At 39.3% G+C, this 25,946-nt stretch overlaps 1 protein-coding gene across 1 annotated transcript in view; it reads left to right on the top strand.

Moving 5' to 3' along the window:
* si:ch73-362m14.4 (actin-binding protein WASF3) overlaps nt 1-20,549 on the top strand; it is a 32,042-nt gene extending 11,493 nt beyond the window's left edge. Inside the window, exons 5-8 of the mRNA XM_056263535.1 lie at nt 6,138-6,313; nt 8,493-8,747; nt 18,550-18,929; nt 20,218-20,549. Coding sequence (XP_056119510.1) covers nt 6,138-6,313; nt 8,493-8,747; nt 18,550-18,929; nt 20,218-20,375 — 969 coding nt within the window. The 3' untranslated portion in view covers nt 20,376-20,549. The remainder of the gene's footprint in view (nt 1-6,137; nt 6,314-8,492; nt 8,748-18,549; nt 18,930-20,217) is intronic.
* The last annotated feature ends 5,397 nt before the right edge of the window (nt 20,550-25,946 follow it).

Here is a 25,946-nt window from a genome sequence, read left to right as displayed (position 1 = left end):
CTGACTGAGGGAACTTTACTGCTCAAATATCCCTCATTTCTACCAATCCCAAATTCTGACTGAGGGAACTCTACTGCTCAAATATCCCTCATTTCTACCAATCCCAAACACTGACTGAGGGAACTCTACTGCTCAAATATCCCTCATTTCTACCAATCCCAAACACTGACTGAGGGAACTCTACTGCTCAAATATCCCTCATTTCTACCAATCTCAAACTCTGACTGAGGGAACTCTACTGCTCAAATATCCCTCATTTCTACCAATCCCAAACACTGACTGAGGGAACTCTACTGCTCAAATATCCCGCATTTCTACCAATCCCAAACACTGACTGAGGGAACTCTACTGCTCAAATATCCCTCATTTTTACCAATCCCAAACACTGACTGAGGGAACTTTACTGCTCAAATATCCCTCATTTCTACCAATCCCAAACTCTGACTGAGGGAACTCTACTGCTCAAATATCCCTCATTTCTACCAATCCCAAACACTGACTGAGGGAACTTTACTGCTCAAATATCCCTCATTTCTACCAATCCCAAACTCTGACTGAGGGAACTCTACTGCTCAAATATCCCTCATTTCTACCAATCCCAAACACTGACTGAGGGAACTCTACTGCTCAAATATCCCTAATTTCTACCAATCCCAAACTCTGACTGAGGGAACTCAACTGCTCAAATATCCCACATTTCTACCAATCCCAAACACTGACTGAGGGAACTCTACTGCTCAAATATCCCTCATTTCTACCAATCCCAAACACTGACTGAGGGAACTCTACTGCTCAAATATCCCTCATTTCTACCAATCCCAAACTCTGACTGAGGGAACTCTACTGCTCAAATATCCCACATTTCTACCAATCCCAAACACTGACTGAGGGAACTCTACTGCTCAAATATCCCTCATTTCTACCAATCCCAAACTCTGACTGAGGGAACTCTACTGCTCAAATATCCCTCATTTCTACCAATCCCAAACACTGACTGAGGGAACTCTACTGCTCAAATATCCCTAATTTCTACCAATCCCAAACTCTGACTGAGGGAACTCTACTGCTCAAATATCCCACATTTCTACCAATCCCAAACTCTGACTAAGGGAACTCTACTGCTCAAATATCCCTCATTTCTACCAATCCCAAACACTGACTGAGGGAACTTTACTGCTCAAATATCCCTCATTTCTACCAATCCCAAATTCTGACTGAGGGAACTCTACTGTTTAAATATCCCTCATTTCTACCAATCCCAAACACTGACTGAGGGAACTCTACTGCTCAAATATCCCTAATTTCTACCAATCCCAAACTCTGACTGAGGGAACTCTACTGCTCAAATATCCCACATTTCTACCAATCCCAAACACTGACTGAAGGAACTCTACTGCTCAAATATCCCACATTTCTACCAATCCCAAACACTGACTGAGGGAACTCTACTGCTCAAATATCCCACATTTCTACCAATCCCAAACACTTACTGAGGGAACTCTTCTGCTCAAATATCCCACATTTCTACCAATCCCAAACACTGACTGAGGGAACTCTACTGCTCAAATATCCCTCATTTCTACCAATCCCAAACACTGACTGAGGGAACTCTACTGCTCAAATATCCCTCATTTCTACCAATCCCAAACACTGACTGAGGGAACTCTACTGCTCAAATATCCCACATTTCTACCAATCCCAAACACTGACTGAGGGAACTCTACTGCTCAAATATCCCTCATTTCTACCAATCCCAAACACTGACTGAGGGAACTCTACTGCTCAAATATCCCACATTTCTACCAATCCCAAACACTGACTGAGGGAACTCTACTGCTCAAATATCCCTCATTTCTACCAATCCCAAACACTGACTGAGGGAACTCTACTGCTCAAATATCCCTCATTTCTACCAATCCCAAACACTGACTGAGGGAACTCTACTGCTCAAATATCCCTCATTTCTACCAATCCCAAACACTGACTGAGGGAACTCTACTGCTGAAATATCCCACATTTCTACCAATCCCAAACACTGACTGAGGGAACTCTACTGCTCAAATATCCCTCATTTCTACCAATCCCAAACACTGACTGAGGGAACTCTACTGCTCAAATATCCCTCATTTCTACCAATCCCAAACACTGACTGAGGGAACTCTACTGCTCAAATATCCCACATTTCTCCAATCCCAAACACTGACTGAGGGAACTCTACTGCTCAAATATCCCTCATTTCTACCAATCCCAAACACTGACTGAGGGAACTTTACTGCTCAAATATCCCACATTTCTACCAATCACAAACACTGACTGAGGGAACTCTACTGCTCAAATGTCCCTCATTTCTACCAATCCCAAACACTGACTGAGGGAACTCTACTGCTCAAATATCCCTCATTTCTACCAATCCCAAACACTGACTGAGGGAACTCTACTGCTCAAATTTCCCTCATTTCTACCAATCCCAAACTCTGACTGAGGGAACTCTACTGCTCAAATATCCCTCATTTCTACCAATCCCAAACACTGACTGAGGGAACTCTACTGCTCAAATATCCCACATTTCTACCAATCCCAAACACTGACTGAGGGAACTCTACTGCTCAAATATCCCACATTTCTACCAATCCCCAAACACTGACTGAGGGAACTCTACTGCTCAAATATCCCACATTTCTACCAATCCCAAACACTGACTGAGGGAACTCTACTGCTCAAATATCCCTCATTTCTACCAATCCCAAACACTGACTGAGGGAACTCTACTGCTCAAATATCCCTCATTTCTACCAATCCCAAACACTGACTGCGGGAACTCTACTGCTCAAATATCCCACATTTCTACCAATCCCAAACACTGACTGAGGGAACTCTACTGCTCAAATATCCCACATTTCTACCAATCCCAAACACTGACTGAGGGAACTCTACTGCTCAAATATCCCTCATTTCTACCAATCCCAAACACTGACTGAGGGAACTCTACTGCTCAAATATCCCACATTTCCACCAATCCCAAACACTGACTGAGGGAACTCTACTGCTCAAATATCCCTCATTTCTACCAATCCCAAACACTGACTGAGGGAACTCTACTGCTCAAATATCCCACATTTCTACCAATCCCAAACACTGACTGAGGGAACTCTACTGCTTAAATATCCCACATTTCTACCAATCCCAAACACTGACTGAGGGAACTCCACTGCTCAAATATCCCACATTTCTACCAATCCCAAACACTGACTGAGGGAACTCCACTGCTCAAATATCCCTCATTTCTACCAATCCCAAACACTGACTGAGGGAACTCCACTGCTCAAATATCCCACATTTCCACCAATCCCAAACACTGACTGAGGGAACTCTACTGCTCAAATATCCCTCATTTCTACCAATCCCAAACACTGACTGAGGGAACTCTACTGCTCAAATATCCCACATTTCTACCAATCCCAAACACTGACTGAGGGAACTCTACTGCTCAAATATCCCACATTTCTTCCAATCCCAAACACTGACTGAGGGAACTCTACTGCTCAAATATCCCTCATTTCTACCAATCCCAAACACTGACTGAGGGAACTCTACTGCTCAAATATCCCTCATTTCTACCAATCCCAAACACTGACTGAGGGAACTCTACTGCTCAAATATCCCTCATTTCTACCAATCCCAAACACTGACTGCGGGAACTCTACTGCTCAAATATCCCACATTTCTACCAATCCCAAACACTGACTGAGGGAACTCTACTGCTCAAATATCCCACTATTCTACCAATCCCAAACACTGACTGAGGGAACTCTACTGCTCAAATATCCCTCATTTCTACCAATCCCAAACACTGACTGAGGGAACTCTACTGCTCAAATATCCCACATTTCCACCAATCCCAAACACTGACTGAGGGAACTCTACTGCTCAAATATCCCTCATTTCTACCAATCCCAAACACTGACTGAGGGAACTCTACTGCTCAAATATCCCACATTTCTACCAATCCCAAACACTGACTGAGGGAACTCTACTGCTCAAATATCCCACATTTCTACCAATCCCAAACACTGACTGAGGGAACTCCACTGCTCAAATATCCCACATTTCTACCAATCCCAAACACTGACTGAGGGAACTCCACTGCTCAAATATCCCTCATTTCTACCAATCCCAAACACTGACTGAGGGAACTCCACTGCTCAAATATCCCACATTTCCACCAATCCCAAACACTGACTGAGGGAACTCTACTGCTCAAATATCCCTCATTTCTACCAATCCCAAACACTGACTGAGGGAACTCTACTGCTCAAATATCCCACATATCTACCAATCCCAAACACTGACTGAGGGAACTCTACTGCTCAAATATCCCACATTTCTACCAATCCCAAACACTGACTGAGGGAACTCTACTGCTCAAATATCCCACATTTCTACCAATCCCAAACACTGACTGAGGGAACTCTACTGCTCAAATATCCCTCATTTCTACCAATCCCAAACACTGACTGAGGGAACTCCACTGCTCAAATATCCCACATTTCTACCAATCCCAAACACTGACTGAGGGAACTCCACTGCTCAAATATCCCTCATTTCTACCAATCCCAAACACTGACTGAGGGAACTCTACTGCTCAAATATCCCACATTTCCACCAATCCCAAACACTGACTGAGGGAACTCTACTGCTCAAATATCCCGCATTTCTACCAATCCCAAACACTGACTGAGGGAACTCTACTGCTCAAATATCCCTCATTTTTACCAATCCCAAACACTGACTGAGGGAACTTTACTGCTCAAATATCCCTCATTTCTACCAATCCCAAACTCTGACTGAGGGAACTCTACTGCTCAAATATCCCTCATTTCTACCAATCCCAAACACTGACTGAGGGAACTTTACTGCTCAAATATCCCTCATTTCTACCAATCCCAAACTCTGACTGAGGGAACTCTACTGCTCAAATATCCCTCATTTCTACCAATCCCAAACACTGACTGAGGGAACTCTACTGCTCAAATATCCCACATTTCTACCAATCCCAAACACTGACTGAGGGAACTCTACTGCTCAAATATCCCACATTTCTACCAATCCCAAACACTGACTGAGGGAACTCTACTGCTCAAATATCCCACATTTCTACCAATCCCAAACACTGACTGAGGGAACTCTACTGCTCAAATATCCCACATTTCTACCAATCCCAAACTCTGACTGAGGGAACTCTACTGCTCAAATATCCCTCATTTCTACCAATGACAGACTAAGCGGGCGTTCTGGAAACCTGTTTGAAAACAGCTATTATTTTGCTTTTCAGGGGTGTGTTTCCCGTACAATGATGTAACTCGCTGCTTCACTATCACAGTACGATGCATCGTTGAAGAAATCAACTTGCTAGTCACGACTGTTTCCCGAAACCATATTGTCGCAAATTGGTCGTTCAACCGTGTTGGTTTATGACGTCACGCACGTGGTGGAGTAATAACTTATTTTAATGAAACTTTATTGAGATCGAATTAATGCGAGATGTTTTGATATAAATTACAGACATGGCATCTGAGGAATATTTCTAATTTTTATCAATTATTTTGCTTTATTTCCAGATTCAATCATAGTCTCATTCTCACACACTAGAGCTCGTTCACACATGCGCACTCTTCAAAAACTACACTTTAAATCTCTTTACAAACTCAAAGACGTAAATGACATTTGTACAGTATGTGTTCTAGATTAAAGACACAGGTTGCACTGAATGTCAGCTTGCTTATTTTGCTCAAAATCAGGATTTATTGAGTCCACATGTCATGAACACTAGAAACTCTGCTTCTAACCACAGCTCGAGATCTGTCGCTCACACACACCACTCTGAGATGCTGTTTGCGAATGTTCGTTAGAACGATGGTTTCGGGAAACACCGACTTGTTGAACTGCTGATAATGACGGAACTTGCGACCATAGTTGGCTAACGAGGCTTTCGGGAAACACACCCCTGTTTGGTAACACTAGAGGCGTAGAAATGACACACTCCTCTGGTCAGTATTCATTTACAGACCTACCTGTTCCTTCTGCACAGTTAAATATTACTCAGACTTATAGAAACATTTCCTTTTTTTCTGCCTTAGCAAGAGCAAAAACACTCGGAGGATCCCTCTCGCGAGGTAAAGAAGGTTCGTAAAGCTCGTAACCGGCGTCAGGAGTGGAATATGATGGCGTACGATAAGGAGTTTCGTCCGGACACTCGTCTAACACCGTCTCCTTACCATGGCATGTCCTCTGAGGGATCTCTGTCTCCAGATCGGTGGGTACTACGGCCTGTTCTCTGTGGTCGAGCCACTTTAGTGTTTTGAAGAATGCAACGTATTTAGCGATAGTTCACCCAAAAATTTAAATTCTGTCATTAATTACTCACCCTCGCGTCGTTCCAAATCCGTAAGACTTTTGTTCATCTTCAGAAGACAAATGAAGATCTTTTTGATGAAATCTGAGAGCTTTCTGTCCCTTCGTTGACAGGCTACGCAACTACCACTTTGACGCTTAAAAATGCTTATATTGAGATCGTAAAACTAATCCATATGAATTGAGTGGTTTAGTCCAAATTTTCTGAAGGGACACGATTGCTTTATATGATGAACAGATTTAATTTAGTCTTTTATTCATATAAACAATCATGTTTGAACTTCTGAAAGTTCAAAGCGCGTCAAGCTGGTTCGATTGAGCTTCTGTTTATGTTCACTGATCAATGTTTGTATGTGAATAAAAGCCTAAAGTCTCTTCAGAAAATTTGGACTAAACCACTCAATTCATATGGATTAGTTTTATGATCTCTTTGTGAACGTTTTGAAGTGGTAGTTGCGCAGCCTGTCAATGGAGGGACAGAAATCTCTCAGATTTCATCAAAAAGATCTTCATTTGTGTTCAGAAGATGAAAGGTGAGTAACGAAACGAAATGAAGGTGAGTAATTAATGACAGAATTTTCATTTTTGGGCGAACTGTCCCTTTAAATTAATAGTTTACCAAAAAAATTAATTGTTCATCGGCAGCTCTCATGAACTGATGGCTCTCTATTGTGTCTTGCTCTGATCTGAAGCTGAATAAAGTTACTCATTTGCTTATTACTTATTCCGCTTGACTTTGCGTCAGTTGATTAGAAACTTCATTACACCCAATGGGTGCGTCAACTTTATTTGCATTGTATGTTTAAATCTATATCAAATGCACTTATTTATTAAAAACATAAGATGGCAGTTGAACTGTTAAGTACATTTAAGAAGTGTGTTACTCTCTTTAAGTTCCATAACTTACTCTCTTTAAATACACTCTCTTTACTGACACTTACTCTCTTTAAGTACACTTAAGTGGCCTTTTAATTCATTATTAATATATGATCTGCAAGGACTGTTTTTAAAAATATGCTTTTAAGGTTTGAAGTACACTATAAGTGCACATTTGATCCAATTAAGTGCCCTTCTTTTTCACAAGGATAATTAAAATGCCATCTGTTTGTGTATAGGTGAACTAGCAAACTGAAGTATAAACAGCTGAGAATGGTGTGTGTTGTGTTCATGATGGCACCAAGAAAAAAAGCTTTTTAAAAGAGACTTAAAGATAGTCAGGGAAGGATCTCTGATCTCTAAGGCCAGGTTGATCCACAACCGAGGACCAACCACAGAATAGACTCGATCCCCTTTATGTTTGAGTCGTGAGTGTGGGACTAGAAGGAGGCTTTGGTCACTTGCGTCTAGAAGGGGAATAGGAAAGAAGCAATTTTGATAAGTAGATAGGAGCATGGTTATGCAGACATTTACAGTTTACAAATAAAAGAATCTTAAAGGGAAAAAAAGAAGAAAAAAAAAACCTTAAAAAAATGGTGCCCACTCACTCCAATTATAAAGCTTGAAAGAGCCAGGACATTTAAATATAACTCCGATTGTATTCGTCTGAAAGAAGAATGTCATACAGGTGAAACTCGAAAAATTTGAATATCGTGCAAAAGTTCATTTATTTCAGTAATTCAACTTAAAAGGTGAAACTAATATATTATATAGACTCATTACATGCAAAGTGAGATATTTCAAGCCTTTATTTGTTATAATTTTGATGATTATGGCTTACAGCTTACAAAACCCCAAATTCAAAATTAGAATATTGTGAAAAGGTTTTCATATCTGTAATCCATAATCATCAAAAATATAACAAATAAAGGCTTGAAATATCTCACTTTGCATGTAATGAGTCTATATAATATATTAGTTTCACCTTTTAAGTTGAATTACGGAAATAAATGAACTTTTGCACCATATTCTAATTTTTCGAGTTTCACCTGTACACCTAGGATGACTTGAGGATGAGCAAATCATGGGCTAATTTTCATTTTTGGGTGAACTATCCCTTTAAAGTCAATTCTATACTGAACAGGCAGCCATAATAATACTTGTGTGCTGTGTGTCTGTATATTGTGTTGTTTGATTGAACGCAGATCTGGTATGTCAGACGAGCACTCGTACCCAGCGAGTCCAAACCACCCACCGGAGGCTGGCGGAGCAGGGGCTGATGGGAAAGACGGCGGCCCCACGCAGACGCAGTCCCTGGACCGAGCGCACCGGCCCCCGGGCTCCACCAGTTCTGCTGGGGCCCGACAGCACTCTCTGGGACGCCTCCAGGTCCACCACGGGCCCCCAGTGCCAGAATCAGCTCTCAACGGGCCCCGGCCAACAGCTGCGAAAGAATACAGGCATGTCACTTCTCTCTCGAAAGTTACAGACTATAATGCTATCGATTACTGGAATATTTTTGGGGAGTAAACAACTAGCAGTGCTACTTTTATCATTAAAGTAACGTTGTGATGTCCAGATGTATTTCATTCAAGTCATTGTTTTTTTGGGTAACACTTTATTTTGATGGTCCCTTTTAAACATTGTGTTGACTATAAGTAACTTTGCAACAACATGTCAACTAACTCTCATTAAAGTATTAACAGACTGTCTTCTTAATATCTGCTCACACTTTATTTTGATGCTCCTCCAACAGACATTATACTGACTATAAGTAACTTTGCAACTACGTCAACTTATTCTAACCCATTTCAGTTTACTAATACTCTACGAATACTCTAATGAGAGTTAGTAGACATGTGGCTGCAACGTTACTTATAGTCAACAGAATGTGTTAAAGGGACCATCAAAATAAAGTGAAACCGTTTTTTGTAGTGTTTCATCTCTATGTGTGAGAAAGTAATAGTTCACCCAAAAAGGAAAGTTGTCAACATTTACTCATTTACATCATGAGGGGGATTTTTTTTATGTCAATATGTTCCTTCAGGTTCACTTATAACGTTAAAGAATTTTGCACTAAACAAAATTAATTATTTTCAACCCTCATTCTGAGCCTTTGTTTTTAAGGTGCGGCTCCTTTAAGGCTTGTCAGTAAACGCCACTGTTATGATTGGCTAACGTCTCTGCATAGGAAAAAGTATCAACGCTTTACCGTTATGAAAACATTATCCATATAAAACCATTATTTACAGTTAAAGCAAAGCATTATGAAATCATTCACTAGGGTTTGTGATAAAGCTGCTGTCAGATGTAATGCAGTCGCTGCTTCATCTTTCAACAAAAGCTTCTTTGTGAACTCTCCATTACACTGTGCCTCGATTACAAAATAAAATGCTCTGGACAAACATATAATCCTGTGACGCGATCCTAGACGCCATTAAAATAAACATCCACTTGTTCCTGATGCTGAGATCTTCTGAAGTCTGAACAGAGACTCAAACCAGCTGTTTAAACTGGACGATCAAAGCAAGCTTTCTTTCACTCTTCCAATTGCCCTGTTGTTGAATGTCAGTAACTGAACACACATCTGTATACTGTATCAGTGTAGACAGAGTCAGTCATTATAATCTGAACACACATCTGTATACTGTATCAGTGTAGACAGAGTCAGTCATTATAATCTGAACACACATCTGTATACTGTATCAGTGTAGACAGCGTCAGTCATTATAATCTGAACACACATCTGTATACTGTCTCAGTGTAGACAGCATCAGTCATTATAATCTGAACACACATCTGTATAATGTATCAGTGTATCAGCGTCAGTCATTATAATCTGAACACACATCTGTATACTGTATCAGTGTAGACAGCATCAGTCATTATAATCTGAACACACATCTGTATACTGTATCAGAGTATCAGCATCAGTCATTATAATCTGAACACACATCTGTATACTGTATCAGTGTAGACAGCATCAGTCATTATAATCAGAACACACACCTGTATACTGTATCAGTGTAGACAGCGTCAGTCATTATAATCTGAACACACATCTGTATACTGTATCAGTGTAGACAGTGTCAGTCATTATAATCTGAACACACATCTGTATACTGTATCAGTGTATCAGCGTCAGTCATTATAATCTGAACACACATCTGTATACTGTATCAGTGTAGACAGCATCAGTCATTATAATCTGAACACACATCTGTATACTGTCTCAGTGTAGACAGCATCAGTCATTATAATCTGAACACACATCTGTATACTGTATCAGTGTATCAGCGTCAGTCATTATAATCTGAACACACATCTGTATACTGTATCAGTGTAGACAGCATCAGTCATTATAATCTGAACACACATCTGTATACTGTATCAGAGTATCAGCATCAGTCATTATAATCTGAACACACATCTGTATACTGTATCAGTGTAGACAGCGTCAGTCATTATAATCTGAACACACATCTGTATACTGTATCAGTGTAGACAGCATCAGTCATTATAATCTGAACACACATCTGTATACTGTATCAGTGTATCAGCATCAGTCATTATAATCTGAACACACATCTGTATACTGTATCAGTGTAGACAGCGTCAGTCATTATAATCTGAACACACATCTGTATACTGTATCAGTGTAGACAGAGTCAGTCATTATAATCTGAACACACACCTGTATACTGTATCAGTGTAGACAGCGTCAGTCATTATAATCTGAACACACATCTGTATACTGTATCAGTGTAGACAGCGTCAGTCATTATAATCTGAACACACATCTGTATACTGTATCAGTGTAGACAGCATCAGTCATTATAATCTGAACACACATCTGTATACTGTATCAGTGTAGACAGCGTCAGTCATTATAATCTGAACACACATCTGTATACTGTATCAGTGTAGACAGCGTCAGTCATTATAATCTGAACACACATCTGTATACTGTATCAGTGTATCAGCATCAGTCATTATAATCTGAACACACATCTGTATACTGTATCAATGTAGACAGCGTCAGTCATTATAATCTGAACACACATCTGTATACTGTATCAGTGTATCAGCATCAGTCATTATAATCTGAACACACATCTGTATACTGTATCAGTGTAGACAGCGTCAGTCATTATAATCTGAACACACATCTGTATACTGTATCAGTGTAGACAGCGTCAGTCATTATAATCCGAACACACATCTGTATACTGTATCAGTGTAGACAGCGTCAGTCATTATAATCTGAACACACATCTGTATACTGTATCAGTGTAGACAGCGTCAGTCATTATAATCTGAACACACATCTGTATACTGTATCAGTGTAGACAGCATCAGTCATTATAATCTGAACACACATCTGTATACTGTATCAGTGTAGACAGAGTCAGTCATTATAATCTGAACACACATCTGTATACTGTATCAGTGTAGACAGCGTCAGTCATTATAATCTGAACACACATCTGTATACTGTATCAGTGTATCAGCGTCAGTCATTATAATCTGAACACACATCTGTATACTGTATCAGTGTATCAGCGTCAGTCATTATAATCTGAACACACATCTGTATACTGTATCAGTGTATCAGCGTCAGTCATTATAATCTGAACACACATCTGTATACTGTATCAGTGTAGACAGAGTCAGTCATTATAATCTGAACACACATCTGTATACTGTATCAGTGTAGACAGCGTCAGTCATTATAATCTGAACACACATCTGTATACTGTATCAGTGTAGACAGAGTCAGTCATTATAATCTGAACACACATCTGTATACTGTATCAGTGTATCAGCGTCAGTCATTATAATCTGAACACACATCTGTATACTGTATCAGTGTAGACAGAGTCAGTCATTATAATCTGAACACACATCTGTATACTGTATCAGTGTATCAGCGTCAGTCATTATAATCTGAACACACATCTGTATACTGTATCAGTGTAGACAGCATCAGTCATTATAATCTGAACACACATCTGTATACTGTATCAGTGTATCAGCGTCAGTCATTATAATCTGAACACACATCTGTATACTGTATCAGTGTAGACAGAGTCAGTCATTATAATCTGAACACACATCTGTATACTGTATCAGTGTATCAGCGTCAGTCATTATAATCTGAACACACATCTGTATACTGTATCAGTGTAGACAGAGTCAGTCATTATAATCTGAACACACATCTGTATACTGTATCAGTGTAGACAGCGTCAGTCATTATAATCTGAACACACATCTGTATACTGTATCAGTGTATCAGCATCAGTCATTATAATCTGAACACACATCTGTATACTGTATCAGTGTATCAGCGTCAGTCATTATAATCTGAACACACATCTGTATACTGTATCAGTGTAGACAGCGTCAGTCATTATAATCTGAACACACATCTGTATACTGTATCAGTGTAGACAGCATCAGTCATTATAATCTGAACACACATCTGTATACTGTATCAGTGTAGACAGTGTCAGTCATTATAATCTGATCACATATCTGTATACTGTATCAGTGTAGACAGTGTCAGTCATTATAATCTGATCACATATCTGTATACTGTATCAGTGTAGACAGCGTCAGTCATTATAATCTGAACACACATCTGTATACTGTATCAGTGTATCAGCGTCAGTCATTATAATCTGAACACACATCTGTATACTGTATCAGTGTATCAGCGTCAGTCATTATAATCTGAACACACATCTGTATACTGTATCAGTGTAGACAGCATCAGTCATTATAATCTGAACACACATCTGTATACTGTATCAGTGTATCAGCGTCAGTCATTATAATCTGAACACACATCTGTATACTGTATCAGTGTATCAGCGTCAGTCATTATAATCTGAACACACATCTGTATACTGTATCAGTGTATCAGCATCAGTCATTATAATCTGAACACACATCTGTATACTGTATCAGTGTAGACAGTGTCAGTCATTATAATCTGAACACACATCTGTATACTGTATCAGTGTAGACAGCGTCAGTCATTATAATCTGAACACACATCTGTATACTGTATCAGTGTAGACAGTGTCAGTCATTATAATCTGAACACACACCTGTATACTGTATCAGTGTATCAGTGTCAGTCATTATAATCTGAACACACATCTGTATACTGTATCAGTGTATCAGCATCAGTCATTATAATCTGAACACACATCTGTATACTGTATCAGTGTAGACAGTGTCAGTCATTATAATCTGAACACACATCTGTATACTGTATCAGTGTATCAGCATCAGTCATTATAATCTGAACACACATCTGTATACTGTATCAGTGTAGACAGAGTCAGTCATTATAATCTGAACACACATCTGTATACTGTATCAGTGTAGACAGCGTCAGTCATTATAATCTGAACACACATCTGTATACTGTATCAGTGTATCAGCGTCAGTCATTATAATCTGAACACACATCTGTATACTGTATCAGTGTATCAGCGTCAGTCATTATAATCTGAACACACATCTGTATACTGTATCAGTGTAGACAGCGTCAGTCATTATAATCTGAACACACATCTGTATACTGTATCAGTGTAGACAGCATCAGTCATTATAATCTGAACACACATCTGTATACTGTATCAGTGTAGACAGTGTCAGTCATTATAATCTGATCACATATCTGTATACTGTATCAGTGTAGACAGCGTCAGTCATTATAATCTGATCACATATCTGTATACTGTATCAGTGTAGACAGCGTCAGTCATTATAATCTGAACACACATCTGTATACTGTATCAGTGTATCAGCATCAGTCATTATAATCTGAACACACATCTGTATACTGTATCAGTGTAGACAGTGTCAGTCATTATAATCTGAACACACATCTGTATACTGTATCAGTGTAGACAGCGTCAGTCATTATAATCTGAACACACATCTGTATACTGTATCAGTGTAGACAGTGTCAGTCATTATAATCTGAACACACACCTGTATACTGTATCAGTGTATCAGTGTCAGTCATTATAATCTGAACACACATCTGTATACTGTATCAGTGTATCAGCATCAGTCATTATAATCTGAACACACATCTGTATACTGTATCATTGTAGACAGTGTCAGTCATTATAATCTGAACACACATCTGTATACTGTATCAGTGTATCAGTGTCAGTCATTATAATCTGAACACACATCTGTATACTGTATCAGTGTAGACAGCGTCAGTCATTATAATCTGAACACACATCTGTATACTGTATCAGTGTATCAGCATCAGTCATTATAATCTGAACACACATCTGTATACTGTATCAGTGTAGACAGCGTCAGTCATTATAATCTGAACACACATCTGTATACTGTATCAGTGTATCAGCATCAGTCATTATAATCTGAACACACATCTGTATACTGTATCAGTGTAGACAGTGTCAGTCATTATAATCTGAACACACATATGTATACTGTATCAGTGTAGACAGCGTCAGTCATTATAATCTGAACACACATCTGTATACTGTATCAGTGTAGACAGTGTCAGTCATTATAATCTGAACACACACCTGTATACTGTATCAGTGTATCAGTGTCAGTCATTATAATCTGAACACACATCTGTATACTGTATCAGTGTATCAGCATCAGTCATTATAATCTGAACACACATCTGTATACTGTATCAGTGTAGACAGTGTCAGTCATTATAATCTGAACACACATCTGTATACTGTATCAGTGTATCAGTGTCAGTCATTATAATCTGAACACACATCTGTATACTGTATCAGTGTATCAGCGTCAGTCATTATAATCTGAACACACATCTGTATACTGTATCAGTGTAGACAGTGTCAGTCATTATAATCTGAACACACACCTGTATACTGTATCAGTGTATCAGTGTCAGTCATTATAATCTGAACACACATCTGTATACTGTATCACTGTAGACAGCGTCAGTCATTATAATCTGAACACACATCTGTATACTGTATCAGTGTATCAGCGTCAGTCATTATAATATGAACACACATCTGTATACTGTATCAGTGTAGACAGCGTCAGTCATTATAATCTGAACACACACCTGTATACTGTATCAGTGTATCAGTGTCAGTCATTATAATCTGAACACACATCTGTATACTGTATCACTGTAGACAGCGTCAGTCATTATAATCTGAACACACATCTGTTTACTGTATCACTGTAGACAGCGTCAGTCATTATAATCTGAACACACATCTGTATACTGTATCAGTGTATCAGCGTCAGTCATTATAATTTGAACACACATCTGTATACTGTATCAGTGTATCAGCGTCAGTCATTATAATCTGAAAACACATCTGTATACTGTATCAGTGTAGACAGCGTCAGTCATTATAATCTGAACACACACCTGTATACTGTATCAGTGTATCAGCATCAGTCATTATAATCTGAACACACATCTGTATACTGTATCAGTGTATCAGCGTCAGTCATTATAATATGAACACACATCTGTATACTGTATCAGTGTAGACAGCATCAGTCATTAGAATCTGAACACACATCTGTATACTTTATCAGTGTATCAGCGTCAGTCATTATAATCTGAACACACATCTGTATACTGTATCAGTGTATCAGTGTCAGTCACTATAATCTGAACACACATCTGTATACTGTATCAGTGTAGACAGCATCAGTCATTATAATCTGAACACACATCTGTATACTGTATCAGTGTATCAGCGTCAGTCATTATAATCTGAACACACATCTGTATACTGTATCAGTGTAGACAGCATCAATCATTATAATCTGAACACACATCTGTATACTGTATCAGTGTAGACAGAGTCAGTCATTATAATCTGAACACACATCTGTATACTGTATCAGTGTAGACAGCATCAATCATTATAATCTGAACACACATCTGTATACTGTATCAGTGTATCAGCATCAGTCATTATAATCTGAACACACATCTGTATACTGTATCAGTGTAGACAGCGTCAGTCATTATAATCTGAACACACATCTGTATACTGTATCAGTGTAGACAGCATCAGTCATTATAATCTGAACACACATCTGTATACTGTATCAGTGTAGACAGCGTCAGTCATTATAATCTGAACACACATCTGTATACTGTATCAGTGTAGACAGCATCAGTCATTATAATCTGAACACACATCTGTATACTGTATCAGTGTAGACAGCGTCAGTCATTATAATCTGAACACACATCTGTATACTGTATCAGTGTAGACAGCGTCAGTCATTATAATCTGAACAAACATCTGTATACTGTATCAGTGTAGACAGCATCAGTCATTATAATCTGAACACACATCTGTATACTGTATCAGTGTAGACAGCGTCAGTCATTATAATCTGAACACACATCTGTATAATGTATCAGTGTAGACAGCATCAGTCATTATAATCTGAACACACATCTGTATACTGTATCAGTGTAGACAGCATCAGTCATTATAATCTGAACACACATCTGTATACTGTATCAGTGTAGACAGCGTCAGTCATTATAATCTGAACACACATCTGTATACTGTATCAGTGTATCAGCATCAGTCATTATAATCTGAACACACATCTGTATACTGTATCAGTGTATCAGCGTCAGTCATTATAATATGAACACACATCTGTATACTGTATCAGTGTAGACAGCATCAGTCATTATAATCTGAACACACATCTGTATACTGTATCAGTGTAGACAGCATCAGTCATTATAATCTGAACACACATCTGTATACTGTGTCAGTGTAGACAGCGTCAGTCATTATAATCTGAACACACATCTGTATACTGTATCAGTGTAGACAGCATCAGTCATTATAATCTGAACACACATCTGTATACTGTATCACTGTAGACAGGATCAGTCATTATAATCTGAACACACATCTGTATACTGTATCAGTGTAGACAGCGTCAGTCATTATAATCTGAACACACATCTGTATACTGTATCAGTGTATCAGCGTCAGTCATTATAATCTGAACACACATCTGTATACTGTATCAGTGTATCAGCGTCAGTCATTATAATCTGAACACACATCTGTATACTGTATCAGTGTAGACAGCATCAGTCATTATAATCTGAACACACATCTGTATACTGTATCAGTGTAGACAGCGTCAGTCATTATAATCTGAACACACATCTGTATACTGTATCAGTGTATCAGCATCAGTCATTATAATCTGAACACACATCTGTATACTGTATCAGTGTATCAGCGTCAGTCATTATAATATGAACACACATCTGTATACTGTATCAGTGTAGACAGCGTCAGTCATTATAATCTGAACACACATCTGTATACTGTATCAGTGTAGACAGCATCAGTCATTATAATCTGAACACACATCTGTATACTGTATCAGTGTAGACAGCGTCAGTCATTATAATCTGAACACACATCTGTATACTGTATCAGTGTAGACAGCGTCAGTCATTATAATCTGAACACACATCTGTATACTGTATCAGTGTAGACAGCGTCAGTCATTATAATGGCTTCTATTTGCTTTTGACGCAACGCTCACATCCAGTGTAGGCAAATGTCGACTGAACGCCAGTGGGCGGAGCCTATGATGAGATGATGTACAACTATTGGTCGATGTCTTGCTCTATATTTGCCCAGATCCTGCAATATCAAAACAAGCAGTTTTTGGAGCTTCATTAAATGAATGCTTAGTTTATAATGAGGACGTTTTATGCTGTGTAAACATTCCAATAAAGTGTGCAAACATTTCAATAATTATTTAGGTTTAAAAATGACTGTGGGTAAGTAAACTACTCATCTTTATTTTTGGGTGAACAGTTCTTTTTCAGGCAATAATAGGAAATGACAAATATTTTTCAATGCAAAAAACAGTAGTCAACATTTAAAGTGGATCAAAACACGTCATCAAAGTTATACATGAATTTGGAACAATTCCCGGTCTTGTTTTAGGACACCTTTGATGAACTTTTCAAAACACTTCAAATTTGGACTACAGTAGTTCCTTAAACAACTTTCCCTTGTAATCACTTGTTTTAAGCTGTGTAAACATTTCAATAATTATTTAGGTTATTTAGGAAACTACTCATCTTTATTTTTGGGTGAACTGTTCCTTTGAGGCAACAGTAGGAAATGACAAAAAAAATTCAATGCAAAATAGTTCCTTAAACAACTTTCCCTTGTAATCCCTTGACAGCGGCCATCAAATCCTCGAGCACCTCATCCCACCCGCCCCCCCGCCCCCTCCTCCCCTCATCCCTTCATCTCAGACTGCGTTTGACAGCACATCTGGCCCTCCATCACTGGCTCCGGGGACAGTGATCTCCCTGTCACGGCCCTACAGCCCCTCTCCTCCACCGGCCCCCGCCTCGGCCTACACCGGCTCCCCTTCGCATGCTGTGATGGGTGGCCCACCGATGGCCCCGCCTCCCCCCCCACCGGGACCCCCCACCCACGCCCCGTCCCCGTCCCGAGGAACACACACACCTGGAGAGTCTACTCTTCCCAGAAAGGGCCAGGTGCCCCTCGTCCCCATCAGTGATGCCCGGAGCGACCTGCTGGCCGCCATCCGCAGAGGTCAGTACGCAAAGCAAAGGATTTTGAGTTCAGGATACCCGGCAAACATCCCAGCAAGCAATTTTGCGTTGAAAAGACGTCTAATAGCCGTCCAAACACCGCATAGACGTCGAAAACAAGGCAAAATTTGGGCTGTGAAAATGTAATAGACGTCTAAACCATATCCCAAGAAGAGACTAGTTGTTTCATTTCTTTGTTATCTTATTGATAACTAGTCTATTCTTGGGATATGGTTTAGACGTCTATTAAATTTTCTATTAAATGACTGCGGTTACACACACTGAGTGGCAGAAACACTGAGCGGCAGCATTAGTTTGCAGTGTGAATGACACGAAAAACACATCTAAAACGGAAAAGAGCTTTGATTGACTGTACATCTAGATTTGACAAGAAATCTGAGGTATATTTTTTACAGACTGCTGAAAGCTACATCAATTAAATATTTACCATCATATATTCTGCATAATTGATTGTTTTTAAATAACACTGACAAAAAACGATACTGTAAGTTTTAGGGCTGGACGATATAATGATATATAAAATTACATTGATATAAGTCATCACATGGATTTAGACCTATATTGTATTTATATAAAGCGTAGTCAAATTTGCTTTATGTATTTCCTCAGCGTTGAAATCAGGCTCATATAGATGTCAGGAAACACGATTCCTGCTGCATGTCAATATCCATGATCACTAGATTATAAGGTTATTATTAGATTATTAGGCTATTAGGTCCTACAAATATAGAAATACAGGTGAAACTCGGAAAATTAGAATATCGTGGCGCAAAAGTTCGTTTATTTCAGTAATTCAACTTAAAAGGTGAAACTAATATATTATATACCGTAGACTCATTACATGCAAAGTGAGATATTTCAAGCCTTTGTTTGTTATAATTTTGATGATTATGGCGTGCAACTTATGAAAACCCCAAATTCAAAATTAGAATATTGTGAAAAGGTTTTCATAAGCTATATAAGATTAAATTAACTTTTGCACGATATTCTAATTTTTCGAGTTTCACCTGTATTTGGTAAGTTGTAGGGAACACTATATCGAGTCCAACCTTTAGTTTAAACTGATAATCGTTCGTTTTACTCACGTTTCCCCTATTAAATCCAGTCACTCATCAGCTCTTCTGCCACCCAGTCCGACTGAGGGAGTGTGTTCCCGCGGGGAATTACGTCATAGCCCCAATCCACCCAGGCTCAATTATGTGTTTTCTAGAAACCTACTGTCCTAGGACGTAGGCATTATCTTTTATTGACTGCTGATTGTCCTCCAGGTATCCAGCTTCGTAAGGTGCAAGAGCAGAGAGAGCAGGAGGCCAAGAAAGAGCCCGTGGGGAACGACGTGGCCACCATTCTGTCCCGACGCATCGCAGTGGAGTACAGCGAGTCAGACGAGGACTCGGAGCCGGAGGAGAACGAGTGGTCCGACTGAGCCCGGGCCGGAGAGAACTGCGAACACCAGCAGAATGCTGCTATTTTACATTCCTGCACACACACACTCGTCCTCATGCGCTCAGATGGTCCATGGATGAGGCTACTGAGGAGATCAGAAACTGAATCTGTGCAATGCAAAGTGGAAGGACACGGTGCAAGTGCACAATTAGAGAGATGACAATGACAAAAGAGACAGTTCAGGCACTTTCGGAAAACTGTGTTTCATAATTACAATGCCAATTCAACATGCTAGCTTTTGCAAGAGTTGCCAAGAAAATACTTGTTGAGAAAAAATATTCGTTCTGTGATTTTTGATTATCTTTTGATCTTTTGTTAGCCGTCCGGAGAATATAGTGAAATATCTATCCATATCTTGTGATACACAAAAACGATGGTCAACAGTGGTATTAGCACTTGTATTCATTTTACGTTCAAATCATTGCCACAGTATTGTTACGCAAACACATTTGTTGTGATATCTCAGGCTTGCTTCACGCGAGATGCCCTGAATACAGTATATGGACAATCAAATCATCGCTACAGTAGATATTTAAAGTTGCTCTAATCAAAGTATACGTTTCTCCTTCAATATCACAACTCTCCATTATCCAACATTTGTCTCTTTGTTCAATCGTGGACAGTGTTGTGATGATTAATACGCCCCAGTTTAGCAGTGAGTGAATTTCTTAATGCTTTTATTATTTGCTTTTTTTTTTTGTCTTGTGGCCAATAATTTATTACTGCTCGCAGTTTACTAATAGTGTGTGTTTGTGTGTTGTGTGTGTGCTTTAATGTGTCAGACGAGGTGATGGAGTACGAGACTGTGACATCATTTGTAACAATACTCTGTACTGTATCATTAATGTGTTTTACAATGTATTGTTGTATAGATTTTTGTAACACTGTTCAAAAGACGGAAATGGCATCTTATGTTTAAACTATCATGTTGTAGGAATAGAGTCTAAAATGCATGTATGAATAATAAATGAAATAAAACCTCTAATAAAATTGAGCTTTTACTGAAATTGAAATTTGCTTTTTAGTGCACACCTCTAGAACCACAAGGGCCAAGACTATTTTTTTTTTCCCCTCTGAATACTTGAGTCAATCCCTAAAATAAATCATTTCCAAGATTTTATTGCATGTTGTAAATGTTCAACCATTGACAACCTTTTTTTCTTTCAAACTCCCCCTAGTTGTTCAACTCAACTTAAAAAACACTATCGTCTGACATCATGACAAATAGTTATCAAAATAATTTTGATACATCAACACTAGGGTTGCAAAGGGGCGGAAATGTTCCAGAGGCTTTCCATGGGAAGTTAAACTGGGGGGATTTTGGAAATATTCCAAGTGGGAAATTTAACGGGAATTAAATGGACAACAGACAAAGGACTGAACCAAACGGGTTATACGTAGATATATAAACACAGAACGAATGAGGGAGAAAACAAGGAACAGGTGGGACTAATCAATTGATTAGCAACTAAGGAAATGGGGAGTCATGGGCTATAAAAACATGTAATGAAACTAAACTCAAATAATCCAAACACAGATGATCCACGACAGCAAATCTGTAAGAATGTAAGTAATCATACACAGTCCCTTCTCTTATAATAACCTTATAAGTTGGCCGCAGTTTCAGTAGCGCAAAACATTACACATTAGAGTTTAAACAACAGCTGACAAAGTTTTAAAAGGTTAGAAGGCCACACATATTATAGAAATAAATAATAAAAAAGATAAATATTTCTGGACATACAAGCTGCAAATGAAAACTTCACACTCATTTGACATTGACCTTTTAATGTTTCCTCGTGAGTTCACACACCCCACATATATTGTGATCACATCCAGTACCTTAAGACAGTTAAAGTGTTGGACTTCTCTTCTTATAACAGTAAGAGGGAATGATTTCATTTGATAGCCGCTCTTGTTACAAGTGTGTATTGCAGTGACCTGTGTCATCAAACCCTAACTATCAGTGAAGATTCAAGATGGACTTTACTGTAAAAACCACATCATATTTGAAAAGGTACTATTTCAACTGGATCTCCAATCATCCACGTGCCAATGGTGATCCAACCCTGAAGATTGCCATTTGTGGCTTTATTTCAACCTTGTCCCACATCGCAGCGAGCGATCTTGGCCCGAATGCGGCCTCAAGCTGGCACTGCTGGCGTCCTGTCAGCCAGACCTGGACCAATGATGGCACAGCAAGTACAGCAAAAAACATGATCATTTAAAAAGAAAAACAAAATGTATATACACTGTAAAAAATGATCAGTGCTAATGCTACAGTGAAAAACTGTTAATTGGTTAACAGAAAGTTTCCTTACTATATACGGTAAATAACTGTGATAGATCTAATGGTACATTTTGTGTAATTTTACAGTAAAATACCGTTAAATTTACAGTTTTTGAAAGTGAAAGTGAACAACTCATTGTATAATTCACATTGAAAAAAACGTAAATTGACATTCCTACAATTCTCTGCGTGACACTTCACATTTGATGTATTTTTGTTGAAATGACTGTTTCTTCATAGTTTGCGTCTTTTCCAATCAGTTACGTACATCAGGGTTTTATGTGATATTTCATGTTGTTAAATTAATGTTTATTGCCTTTTTAAAATTTCATATGTGTTACCATGATGGTGTTTCATGTTTGTGTGAATGACACTGTGCAGCTTCTGTATATCAGTATTAACTGTCTTGTGGAAGATTTGCTTATGATAAGCTGTGATTGATCATGTGACTCTCATCACTGCTGTGATTGTTGGCTGTCAGTGTATTATAATGGTATAAAACAGATATTAATACTTCAATAGGTCGGTAAATTAACATTATATCAGATAATGAAATATGTTTTATTTCTGTAAATTTTAAGTTAAGTCTGTAAAACCTTGCTACTGTAAAGTCTTGCTACTGTATTTTATACAGTAAATTTCTGGCAACCACAGCTGCCGGTAATTTACCGTAAATTGAACAGATTTTTTTTTTTAAATGTAGAGAGAACGTCCGCCGAACGCTGTAAGTGTGTGTTAGAGATCAGGAATGGTGAGAAATCGGCCCAGATCTGGTACAAGTGGACTCCACACACACCAGACGTGGGCCGAATCTGGGCCGACACTATGTTGCTGTCTGAGGTGAGTCAGTGATGCATGTTTGAATGAGAAATGCACGCCTTTTAACCTAAACTCTTTACCTCACACAATACTAATGCATATACGACACCGGACTGCGACGGTACTGCTTTTTGTAATTTCTGCAATAAATAAATTATATTGATTACACTTGCATGTCTATCTGTTATGTTTCTTTTATAGTTTTTCCACCAGTAAATGTTCCGGACAAATATATGAGATTTGGCTGATAACACTAAAACCTATTCAGGCCCATTGCAGGGGCATTTATGGGTTATTAATTGGTTGAGACTCGGGCCAGTTATGGCACATGTGTGGGCCGAGGGAAAAGGGTTGTGTGGGCCAGAGCTAGGCCAGAAAAAACATTGCTATGTGAGGTTCTGCTGTAACATTTCTCTATTTAAAGCATGCTAAATAGATGAGAGAGAGCGAGAAGGATTTTGTTTATATATCTCCAGCTTTCCCTCCGAGTCTCTGACGTCACTGTCCTCCTGCATCAGCGAGCCTCCATCTGTCCCTTACATCTCCGCCAGCTCTCCAGTGGCTCTTTGTGGAGAAGAGGAGACCATGGCAAACAACAGATGCACTCTCCTGTTTGTGTACCTCTAACCCTTAGTGTGTGTGTGTGTGTGTGTGTGTGTGTGTGTGTGTGTGTGTGTGTGTGTGTGTGTGTGTGTGTGTGTGTGTGTGTGTGTGTGTGTGTGTGTGTGTGTGTGTGTGTGTGTGTGTGTGTGTGTGTGTGTGTGTGTGTGTGTGTGTGTGTGTGTGTGTGTGTTTGATACAGGATTAAGCAGTTCTGCTGAAGCACTAAAAATAACTTCCTCAAAAATGTTCAGTGTGACTAAAGAACTCCAAGTAATATCTGAATTTTAGCATCTCATTCTTGACTACAAACATGCAATGTATTAAAGGGGTGGTTGATTATGATTTCACTTTTTTAACTTTAGTTAGTGTGTAATGTTGCTGTTTAAGCATTAACAACATCTGCAAAGTTACAATGCTCAAAGTTCAAAGCAAAGGGAGAGATTTTCTTTTAAAGAAATCGCTTTATAAGGACTACAACAAACGGCTGGTTTGAGTTACACGAGCTTTTTAGTGACATCACAAACCCTAGAATTTACATAAACCCCGCCCCCGGGAACACGATTTATACACGAATCCGACGAGCGTTCTGTGTAGGCTGCCATCTTGTGGCGACGCCATTACTGAGCTGTTACCGGTATGTTAGTCTCGCGTAGCCAGACCTTCAGACTGACGGCTGAAGGTCTGGAATTCATGGCAGCTTTCTTTGGCCAAGGCCCGCCCATAAGGCCGTTTGACCGACATATCAAACGACCAATTACAGTTCTTTTCGTTCAGCGTCACGTTTCGGGGCGTGGAAATGTCCCCACAACAACAGACCGGCGTGCAACCATGCGTGCAACAAGTCAGTCAGCATAGAAAATCAAAGAAGGAGAAGAAAACAAGCAGTAAGACATTGATCTGTTCGTGCACGTATAACAACAATGGCGTGCACTTCATCAACAGCCATACCGATGAGACGCTCGCGGTAAACATCTGTTTGAAGCATATCTCTCCACTTTTTAACACCCACAAGCAATTCTGGAGAACCGAACACAATACTGAATCGGCCAGCTACGATGTCAGCGTCTGTTGTTTCATGTTTGCCCGCAAACGCGGCTGATATCCCCTTCGCAGTTAGGTACTTCACTTGATCTTCCATAAAAGATAAGAGGGGACACACACTGCTGGGAATCCTTCTAAATGCTGACAAAGGGTCGGCCAGGCTTGGAAAATAATACTCTTCCCAAATCCCGTCGGCAAACAGGCTAAAATATCTCTTTTTGTCTCCACTAAGTGCCTCAAACAAAACTCCTGGACATCTCTTAAAGAGTCTGTGCCGTGAACCTCGCATACTTTTGAGAATCCTACGTTTAGCTGATCTGGATAAATGCTCATTGTCACTCATGTAAACACAACAGTTTTTCTTCCGCAATCACACGTCTGCGCTTTGTTTCCCGGCAGACCGAAAATAAACGCGACACTCGCACCCCCCGGAAATCCGATAAAATTCAACCAATCAGATGACGACTTCGACATTCCTGAAGTGTTTCCAGTTAAGTGCCATATGCATCAGACGTTTAGCCAACGATCCGTGGGCGTGACGTCTGAGGCTGAGACTACCGGTATGTAAACAAACCTCCGTAATAACGCACCCTCGATGACAGCTACAGCCAGGCAGAATAACTTGTTGGGTTGATGATGTTAGACAGTGGCCTCCAGTCACAGATGAAGGTACAAACGATCTTACAGATTATTTATGAAAATAGCTTGGCAAGCCAGCTAGGCTAACGTTAGCTAACGAGGAAACTATAAAAAGATCTGTCCATTTGGCAACAATAAATAAATGAATGACATCAAATA

This window comes from Rhinichthys klamathensis, unplaced genomic scaffold, assembly GCF_029890125.1.
Source record: "Rhinichthys klamathensis goyatoka isolate OS25496 unplaced genomic scaffold, OSU_Roscu_1.1 h1tg000207l_1, whole genome shotgun sequence".
Lineage (NCBI taxonomy): Eukaryota > Metazoa > Chordata > Actinopteri > Cypriniformes > Leuciscidae > Rhinichthys > Rhinichthys klamathensis.
This window is presented reverse-complemented; position numbering and strand designations above follow the sequence as displayed.